The 19,898-nt window shown below is 42.1% G+C and overlaps 2 protein-coding genes across 5 annotated transcripts in view; one reads left to right on the forward strand and one right to left on the reverse strand.

The window, feature by feature from the left end:
• Positions 1-3,323, forward strand: part of DHX9 (DExH-box helicase 9) — a 32,327-nt gene extending 29,004 nt beyond the window's left edge. For all 4 annotated transcript variants that reach the window (XM_029081537.2, XM_007668965.4, XM_029081538.2 and 1 more), the window contains one exon: positions 1,233-3,323. In XM_029081537.2, the coding sequence (XP_028937370.1) occupies positions 1,233-1,734 (502 nt within the window). In that variant the 3' untranslated portion in view covers positions 1,735-3,323. The remainder of the gene's footprint in view (positions 1-1,232) is intronic.
• On the reverse strand, positions 2,691-16,916 carry SHCBP1L (SHC binding and spindle associated 1 like). The gene is made up of 10 exons (XM_001515950.4): positions 16,476-16,916; positions 13,910-14,059; positions 12,264-12,478; positions 11,003-11,089; positions 10,709-10,927; positions 8,737-8,842; positions 7,552-7,705; positions 6,710-6,960; positions 5,348-5,470; positions 2,691-3,401 (listed from the first exon to the last, which is right to left on the reverse strand). Exons 1-10 carry the CDS (start codon positions 16,872-16,874, stop codon positions 3,153-3,155), a joined length of 1,953 nt encoding a protein of 650 aa, XP_001516000.3. The 5' UTR covers positions 16,875-16,916; the 3' UTR covers positions 2,691-3,152.
• Positions 16,917-19,898: the final 2,982 nt, after the last annotated feature.

Genomic DNA, 19,898 nt, shown 5'->3' on the forward strand with positions numbered 1-19,898 from the left:
GCTGAGATAGATACAAGTTAATCAGGTTGGACACAGTCCCTGGCCCACATGGGGCTCACATTCTTAATCCCTATTGTACAGATAAGGTAAATGAGGCTCAGAGAAATGAAGTGACCTGCCCAAGGTCACACAGCAGACATGTGGCAGAACCAGGATTAGAATCCAGGTCCTTCTGACTCCCAGGCCTGGGCTCTGTCCACCAAGCCAGGCTGCTCCCTACCTGCCTACCTCTGCCTTCCTATCACACTTCAATCAGTCTGCTTAGGAGGCAGTAAGCCTATTTTTAAAGGCAAATTCATCAGCTTCTAAACCCAAGTAGTTTTATAGGCAGTCAAGAAAGGAGAGCTTATGTGAACTGGTATTTTTGCTCCTGAATTAATATCGAAGGTGCTGAGCAAGAGTCAAATTGCTGCTCCCTCTGTAGCCAAGCGTTAGGCTAGATCTGCTTGAGGTTGCCAGGTGGCTGAGCAAGAATTTGAAGCACGCATTCCTTTTGCACTCTTTTAATGTCTTGTAGCCTCTACTTCAGGGCCACAGAAGGAAATGCAAACCAGTTTGGGGAGATTCAGAAGCAAGATGAGAGGCTTGATAGAAAAGGCAGTTCTAAGCGTAGTGGAGAAGCCTGCCCAGGATGTTCATTTAGGAGGCTTATTCTAGTCTCTTTTCAATACGTCCTCACCCTTAGAGCTGAGAATCAAAGTCAGTTTGTTGCTGGGCTTTAAGCCCCACCAAACCTACTTTTAAGGCACAAGGCTATAAAGGCTAATGGGGATACAGCTGTTCTACTAGAGAAGCAGCGTGGCTCACTGGAAAGAGCACGGGCTTTGGAGTCAGAGGTCATGGGTTCAAACCCCGGCTCTGCCACTTGCCAGCTGTGTGACTTTGGGCAAGTCACTTAACTTCTCGGTGCCTCAGTTCCCTCATCTGTAAAATGGGGATTAAGACTGTGAGCCCCACGTGGGACAACCTGATTCCCCTGTGTCTACCCCAGCGCTTAGAACAGTGCTCGGCACATAGTAAGCGCTTAACAAATACCAACATTATTATTATTATTATTACTTCCCAACTTGACCAGATTTAAAACAGTTGGATTTCCTTAAAGGAATTCCTTTATGTTGTGAGGAGGGTGATGGTGGGAGTTACAGGGATCGTTCATTTGTAGCATTAGGTAAAATACTTTTTAAAACCCTGATATCCAAACAATCTTAAACATTGAATCTTTCCTTTGGTAGGTATGGTGATGGCCCTCGCCCACCCAAAATGGCTCGCTACGACAACGGAGGCGGATACAGAGGGAGCCAGGGCGGTTCTGGCTATCGAGGTGGAGGCTATGGCGGGGGAGGCTACGGCAGCGGTGGTTACGGTGGGGGAGGCTATAGGGGTGGCTATAATTCCTATCGAGGAGGTTATCAAAGTGGAGGGTACAGAGGGTCAGGCGGAGGTTACAATAGAGGGGGGTCTGGAGGCGGCTATGGAGGAGGCGGCTATGGAGGAGGAGGCGGCTATGGAGGAGGTGGCTATGGAGGCGGCGGCTATGGAGGAGGAGGAGGCTATGGAGGAGGAAACTTTGGAGGAGGAAACTATGGAGGAGGAAACTTTGGAGGAGGGAACTTTGGAGGAGGGAACTTTGGGGGCTACAGAGGTTTCAGAGGAGCTGGAGGATTCCAAGGAGGGAACAGAGGGGGCTATGGGGAAGGATTTGGGGGGCAAGGAAGGGGAAGAGGAGGTTATTAAAAGAAGTGGTTATTTTAGAATCCATACTCCCATCTTCAGATAGTCCTAAACTATGCATGATGTTTTTTTCCAATAAATTGTCAGTAAGTCAAGCCTATTTTTCACTTCCTGTAGCTTTGTCATTGTAGGTTAAAGAAAAATAGATGTACCAGTGATTTTTGTTTACATGATGTAAGATACTGATCTACTTCAGTAACACAGCTACTTTGTTCTTAATTTGTTTTTGAAATTAATTTGATATGTAAAATAAAGCAAAAGGTAAGGGTTCTGTGTGATTAGCTAATCTTTTGTGTTTACCCCTTAGACTTAATTATCAATCTTGAATGTCATTAAAAATCTAAGAACTGTCAGCCAACCCTTAGACAACTGTAGAGAACGGTGACAAGGATGTGAGCGGTGGCTTGAAACAAAACTGATTATATTTCTTCTGCAGCAATCCTTGGTCATCTAGCAGTAGGTGGTTCAGTTAGGTCTGTGTACCTCCCTGAGGAGAGAGTGGGGGGCTGCATCCCTACATGTCCAGGGGCAAGACTCCTCTTTTTCACTTTAGGTGCAAAAAAAGACAAAAATCCATGATGAAACTGTTCATCTTTAGAAAATGATTTGATTTTTTTTTATGACCTTTTTTTTTTCCAGGCTCCAGGCTTGTAAAAGTTGTAACTGAAAGGCCTGGCCTTACTAACAAACATTTAACATCATGAACACCAAAGGAATGGGCCTGGGCTCCCCAGTCACACTACTTGCTTCCCCTAGGTGTAAGTGAGCTAACTTGCCCTTTTCAGAAGAGCCTGAGAGGTAAAGGAGTAGAGGATGGGGGAGGCAGAGGAAGGATAAACGACTCACCCTTGCTTCCTCTTCCTCCAATCCCAACTTTATTCTAATAAACACAATCACTCAGGAGGGTTTTTCACATGAATACCTCCCCTATGGTACTCTCTAACAAACTGAGGCTGGGATTACAAGATGAATGTTTAATTTAGAACCATTTGCTGCTTTTGAATTGGCATTCATACATACATAAGACCTTCGTCCCAAAAGAAGAAGGAAAAAAACAAACCCCCAAACCCAGGACTTGAGACAGCTAAGATCTTGCTCACATCTCTAAGCAACTGCTTTAGCCTTCTTTCTCATCCCAAACACTTCAGGTGGGCTATTGAAAGATGGTCAGAGATTATTTCCTTCTAAATGGGACCTAGGTATCAAAAACTCTTAATACATTTAATCTTGTCTACTACCTCCTTGAAGGTGACCTCCAAAATTAAATTCCAAGATAGGATATGTTAAATCATTCTTTAAGACAGTTAACTAAGTTTCATACTTTAAACTCAACCTTAATTACAACGCACACAAAGTCCCTGAACATTGTCTATTTAAACAAATGCCTTGACTATGGATCCTCGATGTTAAACCTGTTTGTTTTAACTTGTAACTATTCTAATATCTCCCTTCAGATTTGCTTCTATTGTGTTGTTATTCATTTCCAAGCTGAGGTTTTGCATTATTTTAGAAAGCATATCATCTTTTTTGTCTCCTGCAGCAGCATCTTTGTTAAGAGTTTCTTCTGCTTCAATAAAAAGCTGGCCAGTTGGCTGAAGGATGCTCACTCCATAGCCATTGTTATTATGAATGTGATTGTTATTCATCTTGAGTTTGGGGGCTGGAAGAACCTGTTGGGGTATTGAAATTAGTTTTTAGTTAGTTTTTTTCCTATGGCTTTTTAAATTTCAAAAAGAGGTAACCTTGAAGACACACCCTGTTGGTAAATGTATTCACAGAGTAGTGGAACTGTCCTAAGGCTCAAAAAAGTGGCTGTATCCACAAGTGTTAGTGGATCTCGTACCCACTCCCTTGTTCATAAAAACCCAGCCTTGCACCTGTTGACCCTCTGCCATTTGGCCTGAGCATTGCTCAGGTGACAGTGGATGTGCTCAAGCTGGAAGGGATGCTAATAGCAACAGAGCCCCTGAACTTTCAAATGCTACCGCCACTGAGCCTCACTTTCTAGCAAGTGTTCTTCCTCCCTGTGTGTAAAAGAAATTTCCAAAGTCAAAAAGCTCAACAATAATATTTTAACCTAGGACTGGTCTATTGCAGTATCCAGATGTGTAAATTTAGACCTGAAAAAGTTTTCCAGCCTAAAATGCATCCTTTAACACCACAACCTGAAGTTACATTGATTATGAGTTGCATGAAACTTTATAAAAGAGACTTGGAATAACTAAAAGCTACATTGCTTATGAGTTGCATGAAACTTTAAATGTTAATCATAACAAAAGAGACTTGGAATTACTAAGTGCCTTAATGATAAAGGTAATTGACAATGCCATTCTAAAATGGATACAAGTCTGATTTTTAAAAGAAAAAATTGAGGCACACTTCTAAACTGTAAAGAAGTGTAAAAACCAGTGGCCAAACCAACTGTAAGAGTTCAGTTGGGAATTTAGGCAGCCCATGCTTTCCAATGGGAAAGCAAAGAAAAGGACTATCCTTACCCAATTTCTTCAGTTCAAGTTTGGGTACTTAGCCACTTTCAGGTAATATGGCATTTAAGTGCATGCTCTGTGCTAAACACTGAGGTGAATGCAAGATGTGAGGTTAATAATATTGAGTCTCCATTTTACAGGTGAGGAAACTGAGGCACTGAGAAATTGAGTTGCTCAAGTATATGGCAGAGCTGTTCTAACTCCAAGCCCAACCTCTTTACACTAGGCCACTCTGCTTCCTGGGATCCTTGTTCTCAAGGAGTTTACCATCTAGTGGGGGAGACCAACAAACGACGGTGAACCAAAAGGGGATCTGTACATGTAATACAATATGTAAAATACAGACATAGGTGCTACAGGAGGTGGTGAATTCGTGCATGCTCAAGTGCTGTAGAAGTAATGGGGAATAGAACCTGAGGACAGTGAGGATAAAATTAGGTAAAGCACTTTGGAAAAGAAAGCATACAAATTTAAGATATTACTACCAAAGAGTCACATACCCTAACACTTGGCTCCTAGAACTGCCAGGTAACCAGCATTGAGGTAATGTTGCTGGGAGGGCATGGGGGTTTACAGCTGCTGTCTTGCCCTCAGCCTCTTATAATCTGACTCTATGTGTGTCCTCCCCCCCCCCCAATCCTCTTTGACTGATCGGCCAAAAAGAGCTCTAAATCAAGTGGGAGAATTGATGTTATTTCAGCACAAGTATTCAGCGCCTCTTCTGTGTGCTAAAAAAAAAAAATGGTTCCAGTTTCCAAGGGAATACTGCACTCCCAAGTGTGGCAAAAGCAGATGTCCTAGGGGGCAGAGGAAATCTCAAGTATGTCCTTAATTCTAAATTTTAAAAAATCCAAAAGATTGCATTCTAGGAGATTTTGGCCAAATACTACTCCCAGAGGAGGAAAAAAGGAATCTGGGGCAAAGCCTGAAACACCTTTGGCCTATAGAAAAGTCTACCAAGCTCAAAAAGACCTCGCTGGCCTCCAATTGGTCTAGACATTCGTTGGCAGAAACAATTCATACAAAATGGAACATTTGTTCTCATTGTTGAATTGCAGCATCCTATAAATGCATCTATCTTCAGTATCTATACACATGTCCCAGAATTAGGAAAAAATAAATGACTGTACCTTTATATTAATTCCCCCTAATGTGCTTTTTGAAATGTCACAGGTTCTGAGGTTATTGCAGTGATGAATTTCATTTCTCTCCAAAAGGGCTGTGCTGCCAGGAGACAGTTCAACACCGGCACCCTATAAAATTTAAAAATACATATAAGAAATCCAAAAATATTCCATTTTTTTAAAATGAGGCTAATACTATGACAGTCGATGTAAATTAGCAGATCCTTGTATCAACAAAAAGCCTTTTAAGAATCAGGGAGCACAACTGCTGACAGGATCACCCTGGGAAACAATCTGACTATTCATAAAAATCAAAATCACACAGCCAGAAGAAACTTGGGGTGGGCATTTGGGCCACCTCAAGGAGAACCGGTTAATAAGAATCAATGCTATTAACAGGATTCTAGAGAAGGGATGCTACTACCTCCATTGGGGAACCCACTCTAATGCTTGAGAAGAATCAGTTAATAGCAAATGTAAACTTCTACAGCTGTAATTTCCTTTTGTTCATACTCAGAAGTGACAGTGAAAAATTGGTTGCCCCCATCTAATATACTCGAAGATTATGCGTTGCCACTCATTTATTTTCCCAATTCCTTGTCCTTTTCTTGATGGTATTTGTTCAATCAACTGTATTTACTGAGTGCACTATACTAAAAGCTTGCAAGAGAACAGAATTAACATACATGCTCCCTGCCCATTTAAGCACTTACTACATTGCCAGGCATTGCACTAAGCACTGGCGTAGATATGAGATAATCAGGTTGGATACAGTCTTATCTCCATTTTACAGATGAGGTATGAGGCCCAGAGAAAAAGTGAAATGACTTGCCCAGGGTCACACAACAGACAAGGGGCAGAGCCGGAGTTAGAGCCCAGGGCCTCTGACTCCCAGTCCCGTGCTCTTTTCACTAGGCCCCTTTGCTGCTTTGTCTTAACATTTTCTAGTCCCTTACTCATCTGAGGCATTGGTTTCTGAACCTTTTCCAAGTTCTTTATGTTCTTATGCCTTTTTGGGACTTTAAGCAAAACCCTCTTAATGTTCTGACTAGTGCTAAGTATAAATGACAGCATCACCCAACAATTCCTAGATAATATACTCCTACTCGTACACCTCCATGTCAGGCTTAATTTAAATGAAGGCCCTACATTTTCCATGTTCAGCTTTTGAATCCACTGATCCTTTGAGTCCTTTCTGGCCCTTCTTCACCAGCCAGCCCATCCCCATTTTGTATTACCCTCCACATGATCCTGTTGAACAACAATGTTTCTTTCCTATCCATTTTATCAAAGTTGTATAAATATTAAAACAATGCAAACAGATTCCTAGGCAACATTATTCTGGGAAAGTCTAGAAAAATTAAGTACCTGTGCACCAATTATTTCACTATCTGTAATAGTCACAGAAGCCCCTGTGAGTACACACACGCCTGTTCCTTCACATTTCAATAAACAGTCTTCTAGAGTCATATGACCAGATTCCACAACTACAATGCCATCAACAGTCCCTTGTTGCACCAAAGAAAGATGCATTAGTTTCACATTTTTTGCCTTGGACACCACAAAACTGTCATATGATGGCTCTGAAGTGATCACAATCTCCTCTCTCTTTCCAATCCCTAATTTATAAGAGGGAGAAAAAAAGAAATGCAGGTAAATTACTGAAATAATTTAAAATATCTGAACTTTACTGTTAGAAAAACATTTTCACTTTTCGAATCTCTCAAAAAACATCCAGTAGCTAATTGTTAACCACCTTCTAAAGTGATATTTTTTTCCAAATCTGTTTTCCTTCCTATTTGTTTCTGGAGGAAACCAACTGAGAAAATTCTGACAAAGGGCAGGCACCCACCAAAAAAACTTGAGATAACATTTCCTTGCTTAAATTCGTTATAATTTTATTATTGTTACAAATTTCCAGTGCTATTTGAACAAGCTAATAGAATTTATATTAGTGACTTTTAAAATATATTTAAATTTTGTACAGATTTAAATTGGTTTGGGTTTTAAATCCTGGGAACACATTAATACCCTTTGCATAATTTCCTTAAGGGAAATCATAGTTCATTTCGCCCTCCTTCACTTAACACTTCACTTAATTGTGGAACCAATTAGGAACATTAATTGATAATTTCAGTGATTATAAAGCATGGTTCAATTTAGTAGTCCAATGCAGAGCAGTCTAAAATAGTAGCTCATATATTACTAACCCTTAATAATGATGTCTTCAGTTAATAAGGCGAGACTTGGAGCTTGGTATTCTCCTGGAAAAATGACCACTGTATCTCCACTGTAACAGGCAGCCAGTGCAAACTCTAAATCATCATGATGCTGCTGAAGTGAATCAGAGGATAAATCCTTCATCTGCAAAAAAAAATAATTACAGCAAGAGGTTCAGGACACACATACACGCTTTTCGATTATTAATTTGTGAAATCGGATATGAAGGGAGTTCCAGCCAGGATGTGGGCAAGGGATCAGCGCTGAGGTAGAGGAGCAAAGTGTGCAGGCAGAGTTGTTTTAGATAAGGTAGAAGGGTGAGCTGACTGAATCCTCTAAAGCCATTGGTAAGGATTTCTGGAGGTGGATGGGCTTCAACTGTGCGTGTTTTTAGAAAAATGATCCAGCCGGCAGGGTGAAGTAAGGACTGGCGTAGGGAAAGACAGGAGGCAGGGAGGCCAGGGAGAAGGGTGATGGAGTAGTGGGATATAAGTCCTTGGGTCAATGTGATAGCAGTTTAAATGGAGAGGAAAGATTTTAGAGATGTCAAAGGTAGAACCGAATATGTGGGCTGAATTCATTCATTCATTCAGTTGTATTTATTGAGTGCAAAACACTGTACTAAGCGTTTGAATGGGGGACTAACTCTCAGGTTCCTCTCGAACTAACCTACTCACTGCATTCTGCCTCTACTGCTGTCACCACTTGCTCACTCCCGTATCCCTGCCCAAAACTCCATCCCACTTCAAATCCAACAGTTCATAGCTCTCCATCTACAAAGCCTTCAGAAATTAAATTTTCTCTAGGAGGCCTTCCACAGTTGTAATTTCTAAGATGCCCAGGTTATTACTTCCTAGGTGCCACCTCGGCATTTTGTACTCACAACTTGCATTGCACTATGGACGTATCTTACATGCCCTACTATAAAGGCATTTAACTCCTGTATATATTGTTCTTATCCCCTTTTCCTACTGTCTGTAAACTACTTAAATATCTGCCTCCTCCACTAGATTATAAATTCCTTCAAGGCAAGCATCAGGTCTATTTATTCTATTGTATTCTCCCAAGTACTTAACCATCCTCTAGATACAGAAGGTACTCAAAAAATACTGCTGCTTGTCTGAACTTTTACTCCAAAGAAAATTTTACATTGGCTTAAAATTCTCATTCCTCACCATTTCTGTAGTGTTAGACTTTGCTACTACGTGAGTTACAGTTTTCCCAAATTCTCTTTTTCCTTTCTTTCGCCTTAAAATTCTTGGGAAAAATGGTCCATGAACTCTGTGATTTAAAAATTTAGAAAGTTAGTTTTAAGGAATACTTTTTGGAAAAAATATATAAGTCCATATCCCAGGAAATCCCAAAACATCACATGCTCCTAGAAGGAGCACTACTATTATTTTTTTTAAAGCCTAAACAAAATAACTTTTAAGATCATTTCTTTGAATAATCATGTTCACAATACATACATCTTAAGCTACTAATATTTTGTAAAGACTTCCACCTATGTTTTCCAAGGGACCTATCTAGAAGTCATTAGTCAAGAGAAAAATCCCTGGTTGTAAAATCCTACTTAACATTTTTTTTCAAAGGATTCTTCTACCCCAAAGTCCACCACAATTAACACAACATCCCAAAATCTAGATCCTAAGAGCCTGAGATTTACCGAATGTTCTAGTCTTTAAACCAGAGTTGATTAAAAAAAAGAAGTGTTTCAGAGGAAAGGAGCCCTGGCTAGTTAGGTGGCTGGTGATGGTGTATTGGGCCTGTAGTTCCCAAACCCCAGGGCCAAGGACTGTCTTCCAGGGCCTGCAAACAACCCTCCAAGGCACCGACCCATTCCCAAGACTATTATCCAGGAAATCATCCTAACAGCTCTGCAGAGTTCCCAAGGTGGCATGCAGGTAAAACGCAGTCCCCCAGAACAACTCCTACATCCTGACCAGCCCAGGGTACCCTGAAGATACCGTGGAGTTTGGAGCCCCCACTTAAAGTGACAAGGTAAGTGAGCACTCCCACTAATCCTGGCAATCTTGTCACACAAGTGGGGGCACACAAACTTTTTTTTTTGGTGGGGGTGGGTGGAGGGGAGGAGGAGACATGTGGCCCATGAGACAGAGACTATTTGAAACCCTAGCCTGAAAAATCAGGTTATATAATAATAATACCCATTCTTTATTCTCCAAACTCCAAACCCTGACTACTGGCAAGAAACAACTGAAAAAAGGGGCTGTTTGGATTAGAGAGTTGCTGGAGATAACTGAAAATGGAATGTAGTGCCAAAGGGTCTCTATAACCAAGCCTCCCCTGAAACTTTTTCCAGGCTCCTGAGGACTAAATGTAGATCACCAAGGTGATCATCTCACATGGTCTTCAATAAATGAATCTCATTCTAAAAGGGAACAACCTAGAGAAAATACATTAAAATGAGGAGTTTTTAATAATATGTTTAAAGAAGCCACAATTCCTATTTAGAAACTTTCATTTCAGTATGGAAGCTAAAAGTTAATAATAGAATAATAAGCTAACCAAAGACCTGGCTTTTCAATGAGAAGATCAATGCAATCTGGCCTAGTCATATGAACCAATCTGATCCATCCAGTAAAGAAATCAGAAAACCAGTTGTTGTTTTTTTTAAATCAACTGCATTAGTTGCATTATTGATTTATTCATTATTTATCAATGACAGGGTGCACCCTTTTTATTTTCCAGCATCTCTTTTTTTTTATGCCCATCAGCTATGAAGGTTTTTAATCTTCCTCAAATAGGATACTATTTATAAAACTCTGAGTGCATTTTAAACAATTGGCCAATTGAATTAAAAGCAATAATTTGTTGAAAGGGAAGCAGGGTGGCCTAATGGGAAAAGCCTGGGCCTGGGAGTCAGAGGATCTGGGTTCTAATTCCAGCTCAGCCATTTACCTGCTGTGTGTTTGGACAAGTCACGACTTCTTTGTGTCTCAGTCCCCTTCTCTGCAGAATGTTCCCTTGTATATTCTCCCTCCTTATTTATGCTGTGAACACCATTCGGTACCTAATTATCATATCTACCCCAGCACTTAGTACAGTGCTTGGCACAGAGTAAGCACTTACAAATGCCACAATTATCATTTTACATTATCATCATCAAGTTCAAAAGAAAGATACCTGAGGCGTAAATCCTCCCACATTTTCAACAGTCCACACAGCATTACTATTTCATAATATTTTTTCCAGCACTCAACAGCTTCTGCTGCTGATGGCTCTTCACTAATACTGCACTGATACTCGATGAGTTCCACACGTTTATTTTTGTACTTTTCCAGAGTTTTTTTAAAACGCTGTGCAATTGGCCCAGGAATTGTTCCATCCTGAATATCACACCACCTGAAAATATACATATAAAAATTAGAAATTCAATTCTTAAGTATTATGAGTAATTTGTTAAAAAAAAGTACTTACAAGTTAATTCTTTCTTCAATCAGAGCAGTATAGTCTTCACAACTTTCTTCATCATCCCAGTCTCGCCAAAGGAAGTCGTAGAAAAACCTAAGGTAACCCACAGTTGCAGAGTGAAAGTTAGAAAAATTTAGGAAGTCCAAACTTTGGCAGTGAGATTAGTTTTTAAGTAAAAGCATTATAACATTCTACAGGGGAATTGCAGATAAGAATTAAAGTGTAAGATTCTATTCTTAACATCCCCTGAACCATAACATCTGTGAAAATACCACCTATGTCATTTCTTAGCAATTTGATTGCCCAAAGCCTCCAACTATATATTTCTTCTGAATATTTAAAATAGTAAAACTATCAGGATTCCAAAAGATTTAACAATGCTCTTAGTATGCCACTTGTCTCCAAATGAGCAAATATCAATTCACCAGTGATTTAGATTCCACTCTCTACCTAAGGTTGTCATCTTGCTCACAGAATTCTAGGAAACTGCAGAGTTCATAAATTCAAACCATATTCTCCATGATTAAAATCACTGCAAAAATAACACAGGAAATATTCTATATCTACTTTAAAACAATATTAAGTTACATTTGTCCCTGTTGTAGATATTATAAAACATGAAAATGTTCAATCAGTAGGAAATCTTTTTTTCTTTTTAAATACGAAACTATAAGCCAGAACACTAATAAAACATACTACCACCTGATGCATTAAATTGGAATGGGTAGGAAGAACTAATAACAATATCAGGTAGAAAAAAATTCTCAGACTGTTTAAAAAATTATCTTCAAGGTTGTTTAGAACTGTGGTTGTGCTCATTCCCACAGAAAGGTTTTAAATAGGGTGATACATTCTTCTTTCCCCCTAATTTTTTTTAATACATCAAACTTTAGAAAATCTGTGTAAAACATTTTTATTTTAGCAATTATAATTGGAGCACAGAAAATGAAAAACTCATGAAAATAAAAGAAAATCTACATGTTTATATTCACAATTATGGACAGTGTTGTCATATGTAAAATATTCTTATTTTTACAAATCAAGACCTTAGTAACATTTTCTCCTACTACTCCATATAACACCTGCCATTTCCAAATGTCCTAAATAAAAACGTATGTGAAAATGAGCTGAGTGGACCCACTTAGTGTTACAGAACGAATAAACCTTAGTTAGAATTTAAGTATCATCAGCCCTTTGAACACTACCATCTTAAAAGCTAGTAAATCCTGGTGTTGCTTTTGTGAATAGCAAAACAAAGTCCAGATACCTTACAGTTTCCAAAGCAAGGGCAATTTCATAAACGTCATCATCTTGCCCTTCAATAGGGTAGACTTCCAACAGAGGTACACTGTGCTCCAGTTCTTCCAAAGTCTCATCAATCAAGTCTCTTGGAATGTTTGCAATGTTGGATGAAAGGGGCTCAACAACAGATACCTGAACTTTGAAACACGATGTTGAGCCTTGAAATGGTTTGCAAGTTGCCTGAAAAAAAGAAATCACAGGACAGATACAAAGAATAGTAAAAAAAAAGTACAAATTCTCTTGGAACTATCTACAGGATGGCTTAATTTCCAAATAGAACGGAAGTGGTAACTGTGCCTCAAGATGAAGTAAAATACACTCAGCTCTCCTATATATACACACCATAGGGGATAAGTTCCTGACAAACCCACATTAATGAAAACCTGCTCCAACTGGTGTCACACGCATGCAAACAGCCATTTCTTCCAATTTTCCATCACATTTAATTCAAATACTCATGCACTCTCTAATCCCCCACAGCATTATATCCAAAATGCATAATGAAACTCTGTATGATGAAAGAAGTGAATGAACTCAGGGTTCTTATGTCAGAAAGGACTGTATACCCTAATGCATAAACTGAATATAAACTCAATCTTGCCATTTATAATTCCTCTAGCCTCAAACCCATTTAATCAATGAGTTCATAAAACTGGCACTCAAGTGCTATACCTGAGAGGGAGCCCTTAATTGGATTTATGAAAAAAAAGTCTACTACATGAAACAATGAGGCTCCCAAAGGAAATCAGGCATTAATGTGTTTTCCAGATCAAAAAATTTGACCAAAGTACTAGAAATATATTTTAAAACAGTGATCAAAAAGCCCAAGAGAATTACCTGATCAAATAGCAATATAAATATGTATTAACAATTAAAGATGTATAATTTTGTGCATACATACATACATAGTTTACTTTTCAAAATGTTATCTTTTCTATCCCATTCAACAAAAGAGGCACCTTGTGCTACCAGTGATCTGCCATTACTCATAGAAAATATATGTCTAAAACACAACTGAAGTGGACTATAATCACTCTCTATTCAAGCCAAAAGTATTAAAAACGTGTGGACAGGGAATGCATCTGTTTATTATTGTATTGTACTCTCCCAGTGCTTAGTACAGTGCCCTGCGCACAGTAAGCATTCAATAGATATGATTGAATAGCAAGTGATTAACCAAGTTTAAAGGTCTATCTTGAGAGATTACAGTAATACTGGCATTAAACAGCACTATCCCAAAAGAGTGCTAAATGAAGAACACTGGAACAGGGATGGCTGTGGTTCGTTATCGGAACTTAAAGTGCTGTATAAATATTTTGGAAGAGAGGCACAATCTAGTAAATTATAGAATAGCAAAATGTATAAGTAAATGTACTTTTAGGCAAATTTAAAAACATCGACCCATATTCCTGTAGATAAATTTCCTATATCAAAAGTTGGTAATCCCAGTTGCCAGGGTCACCTAGGACCACAGTGCAAAGAAAAAGAGAAAGGCACATTTTATTCAAAGGCTTTTGGGGTCCATTTCACTCTTTCCAAATACAAATATAGAGTTTGAAAAAGTCCTATCTGAATGTTATTTGGAATGACGGTCAAGTGAGAATTACTTGCCTCAACCAATACTCCAACAAAAGGTATAGAAGCTTCTTCATATTTCACGAAGAACAACTCTGGATTAGATTTCCAGACTCCAAACCATTTGTCTACTGAGTTTAATTTCGCTTTCAGGTATTTATTCATGGCCTCATCAGCATCTTCAGCCTAAGAGAAAAGAGTTTATTTGAAGTACGGCTTTGCAACTGAATACTTTTCCATTCTAGCAACATCTTAGACAAGGGGAGAGATTCCATTTTCTTTAGAGGTTAAATGTCACCCCTTGAAACATATCACCATGCATTTAAAGCAAAGGGAATACTTATCCCTGTATTAAAAACACATCAGAAATGGGACCCTCAACCCCCATAATTCATAGAGAAGCGGCATGGCTTGGTGGAAAGAGCATGGGCATGGGAGTCAGAGGATGTGGGTTCTAATCCCAGCTCTGCTGTGTGACCTTAGGAGAGTCCCTTAACTTCTCTGTGCCTCAGGTGCCTCACCTGTAAAAATGGGGATTGAAAGTGTGAGCCCCACGTGGGACAACCTGATTACCGTGCATCTACCCCAGCGCTTAGAACAGCCCCATAGTAAGCGCTTGGCAAATAATAATAATGGCATTTATTAAGCGCTTACTATGTGCAAATCACTGCTCTAAGTGCTAGGGGGATACAAGGTGATCAGGCTGTCCCACATGGGGCTCACAGTCTTAATCCCCATTTTACAGATGAGGTCACTGAGGCACAGAGAAGTGAAGTGACTTGCCCAAGGTGACACAGCTGACAAGTGGCGGAGCCGGGATTAGAACCCACATCCTCTAACTCCCATGCCCAGGATCTTTCCACTGAACCACGCTGCTTCTCTATGAAGTATGGGGGTTGCGGGTCCCACTTCTGATGTGTTTTTAATACAGGGATAAGCATTCCCTTTGCTTTAAATGCATGCTGCTTCCCAATACCATCATGATTAAAGAACTGGTGGACAGAGCACGGGTTTGGGAGTCAGAGGAGCTGGGTTCTAACCCGAGACTCTGCCTCTTGTCTGCTGTGTGACTTTGGGCAAGTCGCTTCACTTCTCTGGGCCTCAGTGACCGCATCTGTAAAGTGGGGGTTAAGATTGTGAAGCCCGTCGGGGGGAGGTGGACTGTGGAGCTTGGATCCCCCGATTAGACTGTTAACCCGTCATTGGGCAGGGATTGCCTCTATCTGTTGCCAAATTGTCCATTCCAAGCGCTTAGTACAGTGCTCTGCACATAGTGCTCAATAAATACTATTCACCTCCTCACCGTCCCCCGTTCACGCCTACCCCGCTGTCGACCTCTGGCCCAAGTCCTACCTCTGGCCTGGAATGCCCTTCCTCCTCACCTCTGCCCACAAGAAAGTTAGCTTTCTTCCCCTCTTCAAAGCCCTACTGAGAGCTCACCTCCTCCAAAAGGCCTTCCCAGACTGAGCTTCCCTTTTTCCCTCTGCTCCCTCTCTGCCCCCCCACACCTCTCCTCAGCTAAGCCCCTTTCCCCCCTTTCCCTCTGATCCTTCCCCTCCCCTCAGCACTGTGCTCATTTGTATATATTTTTATTACCCTAATTATTTTGTTAATGAGGTGTCCATCCCCTTGATTCTATTTATCGTGATTAAGTTGTCTTGTGTTTTGTCTGTCTGTCTCCCCTGAATAGACTGTGAGCCCGTCACTGGGCTGGGATTGTCTCTGTTGCCCAATTGTCCATTCCAAGGGCTCAGTCCAGCGCTCTGCCCATCGTAAGCGCTCAATAAACAGAGAAGCAACGTGGCTCAGTGGCAAGAGCCCGGGCTTGGGAGTCAGAGGTCCTGGGTTCGAATCCCGACCCTGCCACTTAATAATAATAATAATAATGTTGGTATTTGTTAAGCGCTTACTATGTGCCGAGCACTGTTCTAAGCGCTGGGGTAGACATAGGGGAATCAAGTTGTCCCACGTGGGGCTCACAGTCTTCATCCCCATTTTACAGATGAGGGAACTGAGGCACAGAGAAGTTAAGTGACTTGCCCACAGTCACACAGCCGACAAGTGGCAGAGCTGGGATTCGAACTCATGAGCCCTGATTCCAAAGCCCGTGCTCTTTCCACTGAACCACACTGCTTCTCTACTGTGGGCCAGTCACTTCACTTCACCTCAGTCACCTCATCTGTAAAATAGGGATTAACTGTGAGCCTCACGTGGGACCACCCGATGACCCTGGGATCTACCCCAGCGCTTAGAACAGTGCTCCGCACATAGCAAGCGCTTAACAAATACCAACATTATTATGGTTCAGTGGAAAGAGCACGGGCTTTGGAGTCAGAGATCATGGGTCCGAATCCCAGCTCTGCCACTTGTCAGCTGTGTGACTGTGGGCACATCACTTAACTTCTCTGGGCCTCAGTTCCCTCATCTGTAAAATGGGGATTAACTGTGAGTCTCACGAGGGACAACCTGATGACCCTGGATCTCCCCCAGCGCTTAGAACAGTGCTCTGCACATAGTAAGCGCTTAACAAATACCAACATTACTATTATTGTTACGACTGAATGAATGAACCTGGCCAGCAGGCAGCTCGGGCCCCGCCCACCTTGCAGCCCTGCAGGATCTGGTCGCAGTAGAGCGCCACCTTCTGGCTGCGGCCCGCGGTGCCCCGCGAGGGCGCGTACAGCGGCGGCAGCGGCCTGGCTTTCTGCCGGTCCTCCGATGGCCGCTCCCCCTCTTCCACCTCCTCCTCCTCCTCGTCCTCCTCCTCGTCGCCGCCATCCGACGGGAGCAGCTGCAGCCGCCGCCGGGCCGCTTGGGCCATTCCCGGCCGGAGGGCGAAGACCGCCGACGGCCGGGGGTTGTGAGGCAAAGGCGCGGCCGCCTCCTCCTCCGCCGGCCAGTCCTTCTCCTCCTCCGCCGGCCAGTCCTTCCCCTCCTCCACCTCCTCCGGCTTCTCGGCCCTGTCGCCGCTCCCCGCCGCCTCGACGCCTACCCCGGACATGTCGACCGTCGCCGCCGCTACCGTCCCCCAGCCCGACGGCAGCCGTTAACGGCCTTTCACCTCCCCCGCGTGGAGGGAACCAAGGCCCCCCCCCCCCCGCACCCGCGGCAGGCCACGTGACTCGGCCGGGCCGCCCTTTCCCAGAGGCCTTCACGGCTTGGCCGTTTAGTCTGTGAACCCGTTACTGGGCAGGGAGGGCCCCTATTCGTTGCCCCGTTGTCCCATTCCCAGCGCTTAGTACAGTGCTCTGCATAGAGTAAGCGCTCAAATACTACTGAATGAATGATGGCACCGATCGGCCAGAGCCTGTGACCGTGCACGGTAGGGAGACCTGGGTGCAAAGCTTCCAGAAGGTGATTAACCACCTAGATGTAACAGGGAAAATCCTCAGCTGAGGGTCCGGAAGGGCTTGAATCCAACATCTGTCAATTTGGTTTCCCTCCCCACATACATCCTCAGCTGAGGGGCCGGGAGGCCTTGAATCCAACATTTGCCCATTTGGTTTCCCTCCCCACATACCCAGTGTCCCTAGGTGACAATTCCAAGGGGGTCGTCCATAAATTAACTCTAAATTGCTCATTCAGTAGTTGGGACTGTTCACCAACTGTGCACAGCATTGGGAGCATTCTATAATGTGAAAGATATCACTCCTTGGCCTTCTAAAACTGCTTGTCTCCCTAGGTGGTGCAAGCTTATTATTTTTGACCTCATGGTTTTTTGAGTTGGATGCCGACCTTGTTCATTCCAGATCGCCAACAAGACCGAGAATGGACCACAAAGAGCCAAGGGGCTCCACCTTCGGATGTTTCAACCAATTTGCCAGCCTACCACTCTCATCGTACTTGGTAAGACTCCCCTTATTTTTTCCCCCATACTCACAGCAAGCTAGAACCTATTCCCAGACCTTCCAGCTGGAGCCAAAAGAGCAGGTTCCAACAGTTTATGAAACACTTGATCATCTGGGCTAAAGGATTTCCAAAATTATTTTCATAAGAGTAGTGGAAACTGAGTAGAGCTCAGAATAAACAAATGATTGTGTGACAGAGTGCATTAAAACCTTTATGCTCAGGTCTGAAGGGTTAAAGATTTTGAAATAATAGTGCAGCATACTTGCACATCATCTCCAACTAAAGCACATGCAAGGGTTACAAAGTTTTTGGGCCCGGTTTTGACACACCTGATGCTTGCAATCCTTTCCTTTGAGTTTGGTCAACTTTCTGTTCCAAATAAAACACACTGGAGAAGAACACACCAAAATGATGACTGGAATTGCTTTCCAGTTGGAAAACCTTCTGTTTACAATCTAGCAAGGAAATAAATTGGTTGTACTGACGGCACTAGAGCTGTGGAAACAGCACATTGGGAAAACACCTGCCATTCCTCATTCTTATTTGTAAGAACACTGTGTTACTATGTGTTGTTTACTATGAAGAAAATATTAGCTGTCTGTCACAATTACATAGTTCAGGGAATAATTGCAGTACCGATCATGTTTTTATCCAGTTTTACACATTCAAGCCCGCCCTTCAGTTGGAAAAACCAGATGTTACTAAAAACTAGTTATGGTCATAAGGACTCCCATCTTTCAAAAATAAGGACTTCCCATAGTGTTCCCCGAAAAATTGTTTATTGTGAGCCTGAAATCTTTGTCCCCAGGCATAAGGTAACCAAAATTACTTGTCCATCTGATGAATCTGCTGCCAATCAGGAGGTCTGTGGTCTAAGTAGAGAGGAACTGGACCCATGGTCTTGACCTCTCAGTGGCTTTAGTTCATGCCCTTTCCCTGGAAATCATCTCACCTGGTTTCACCTGGTTCTCCTCTCCCATTGACTTCTTCTCAATCTCTTTTACTTGCTGGTTTTTTTTTCCTCCTTTCATCCCTCACTATGGTTTTTCTTTAAAGGCTCCATTTTGGGTCCCTTACTTTTGTTGCTGTATAGTCTGTCCCTTGGAAAGTTCACCTGCTTGCACAGATACCCCCGCCTCTATGTGTATAAATCCTAAGTCTCCTTAGTCTTAACCACTCTCTTGCTAGACAGTTTCATATTTCTTCTCGCCTCCAAGACATCCCCACATGGAAAGCCTGTCAATTCCTTAAATTGAACATGTCTAAAACTGAATGGTTTATCTTCTCTCCCAAACCCAATCCTTCTCCTAACTTCTCCATCTTTGTTGAAAAACACCACCAGCCTCCTTATTCCCAAAGCTTACAACCTTGATGTCATCTTCCCAAGGGCGGATTAAATCAATGAATAGCATTTATTGAGTGCTTACTGTGTGGAGAATGCTAAATGCTTGGGAGAGTAGTTTAACTGACTTGGTAGACACGTTCCTTGCCCACAGTGAGCTTAAAGTCTAGAGGGGGAGACAGATGTTAATATAAATTATAGAATTTATAGATATGTATGTAAATGCTCTGGAGTTGAGGGTGGGGTGAATACCAAATGTCCAGTAATTCTAGATCCAAGGGCACAGACAATGCAGAAGGGAGAGGGAGCCAGGAAAAAGTGGTTTTAATTGGGGAAGGCCTCTTGGAAAAGATGTGACTTTAGGAGGAGATGTGAGGAGGCAATATACTGTTATATCCTGCCGGTTTTTCATAGTATTTTCAGATTCACCCATTCCACTCAAATCACCATATCCCAATTAGATAATAATAATAATAATAACAATTATGGTATTTGTTAAGGACTTATTATGTGCCAGGCACTGAACTAAGCCCTGGATAAATATGGTATCTATTAAGCATTTACTATGTGTCAGGCTCTGTTATAAACCCTGGGGTAGATACAAGATAATTGGGTTGGACACAGTATCTGTCCCGCACAGCACTCACGGTCTTAATCCTCATTTTATAGATGAGGTAACTGAGGCACAGAGAAGTTAAGTGACTTGCCCAAGGTCACACAGCAGACAAGTGGCAAAGCCAGGACTAGTCCACCCCATACACTCCGCTCCTCTGTCGCTCACCTCCTCACCGTCCCCCGTTCACACCTATCCCGCCGTCGACCTCTGGCCCACGT

Source organism: Ornithorhynchus anatinus, chromosome 16 (genome assembly GCF_004115215.2).
Source record: "Ornithorhynchus anatinus isolate Pmale09 chromosome 16, mOrnAna1.pri.v4, whole genome shotgun sequence".
Lineage (NCBI taxonomy): Eukaryota > Metazoa > Chordata > Mammalia > Monotremata > Ornithorhynchidae > Ornithorhynchus > Ornithorhynchus anatinus.

What these genes read in the sequence shown, in the direction of transcription:
- SHCBP1L (XM_001515950.4), bottom strand. Translation starts at nt 16,874, where the DNA reads ATGTCCGGGGTAGGCGTCGAGGCGGCGGGGAGCGGCGACAGGGCCGAG. An exon ending in AGATCCTGCAGGGCTGCAAG is followed by an intron (nt 14,060 to 16,475) that starts GTGGGCGGGGCC and finishes CTTTTCTCTTAG; the next exon opens with GCTGAAGATGCTGATGAGGC. An exon ending in CTTGCTTTGGAAACTGTAAG is followed by an intron (nt 11,090 to 12,263) that starts GTATCTGGACTT and finishes GGGTTACCTTAG; the next exon opens with GTTTTTCTACGACTTCCTTT.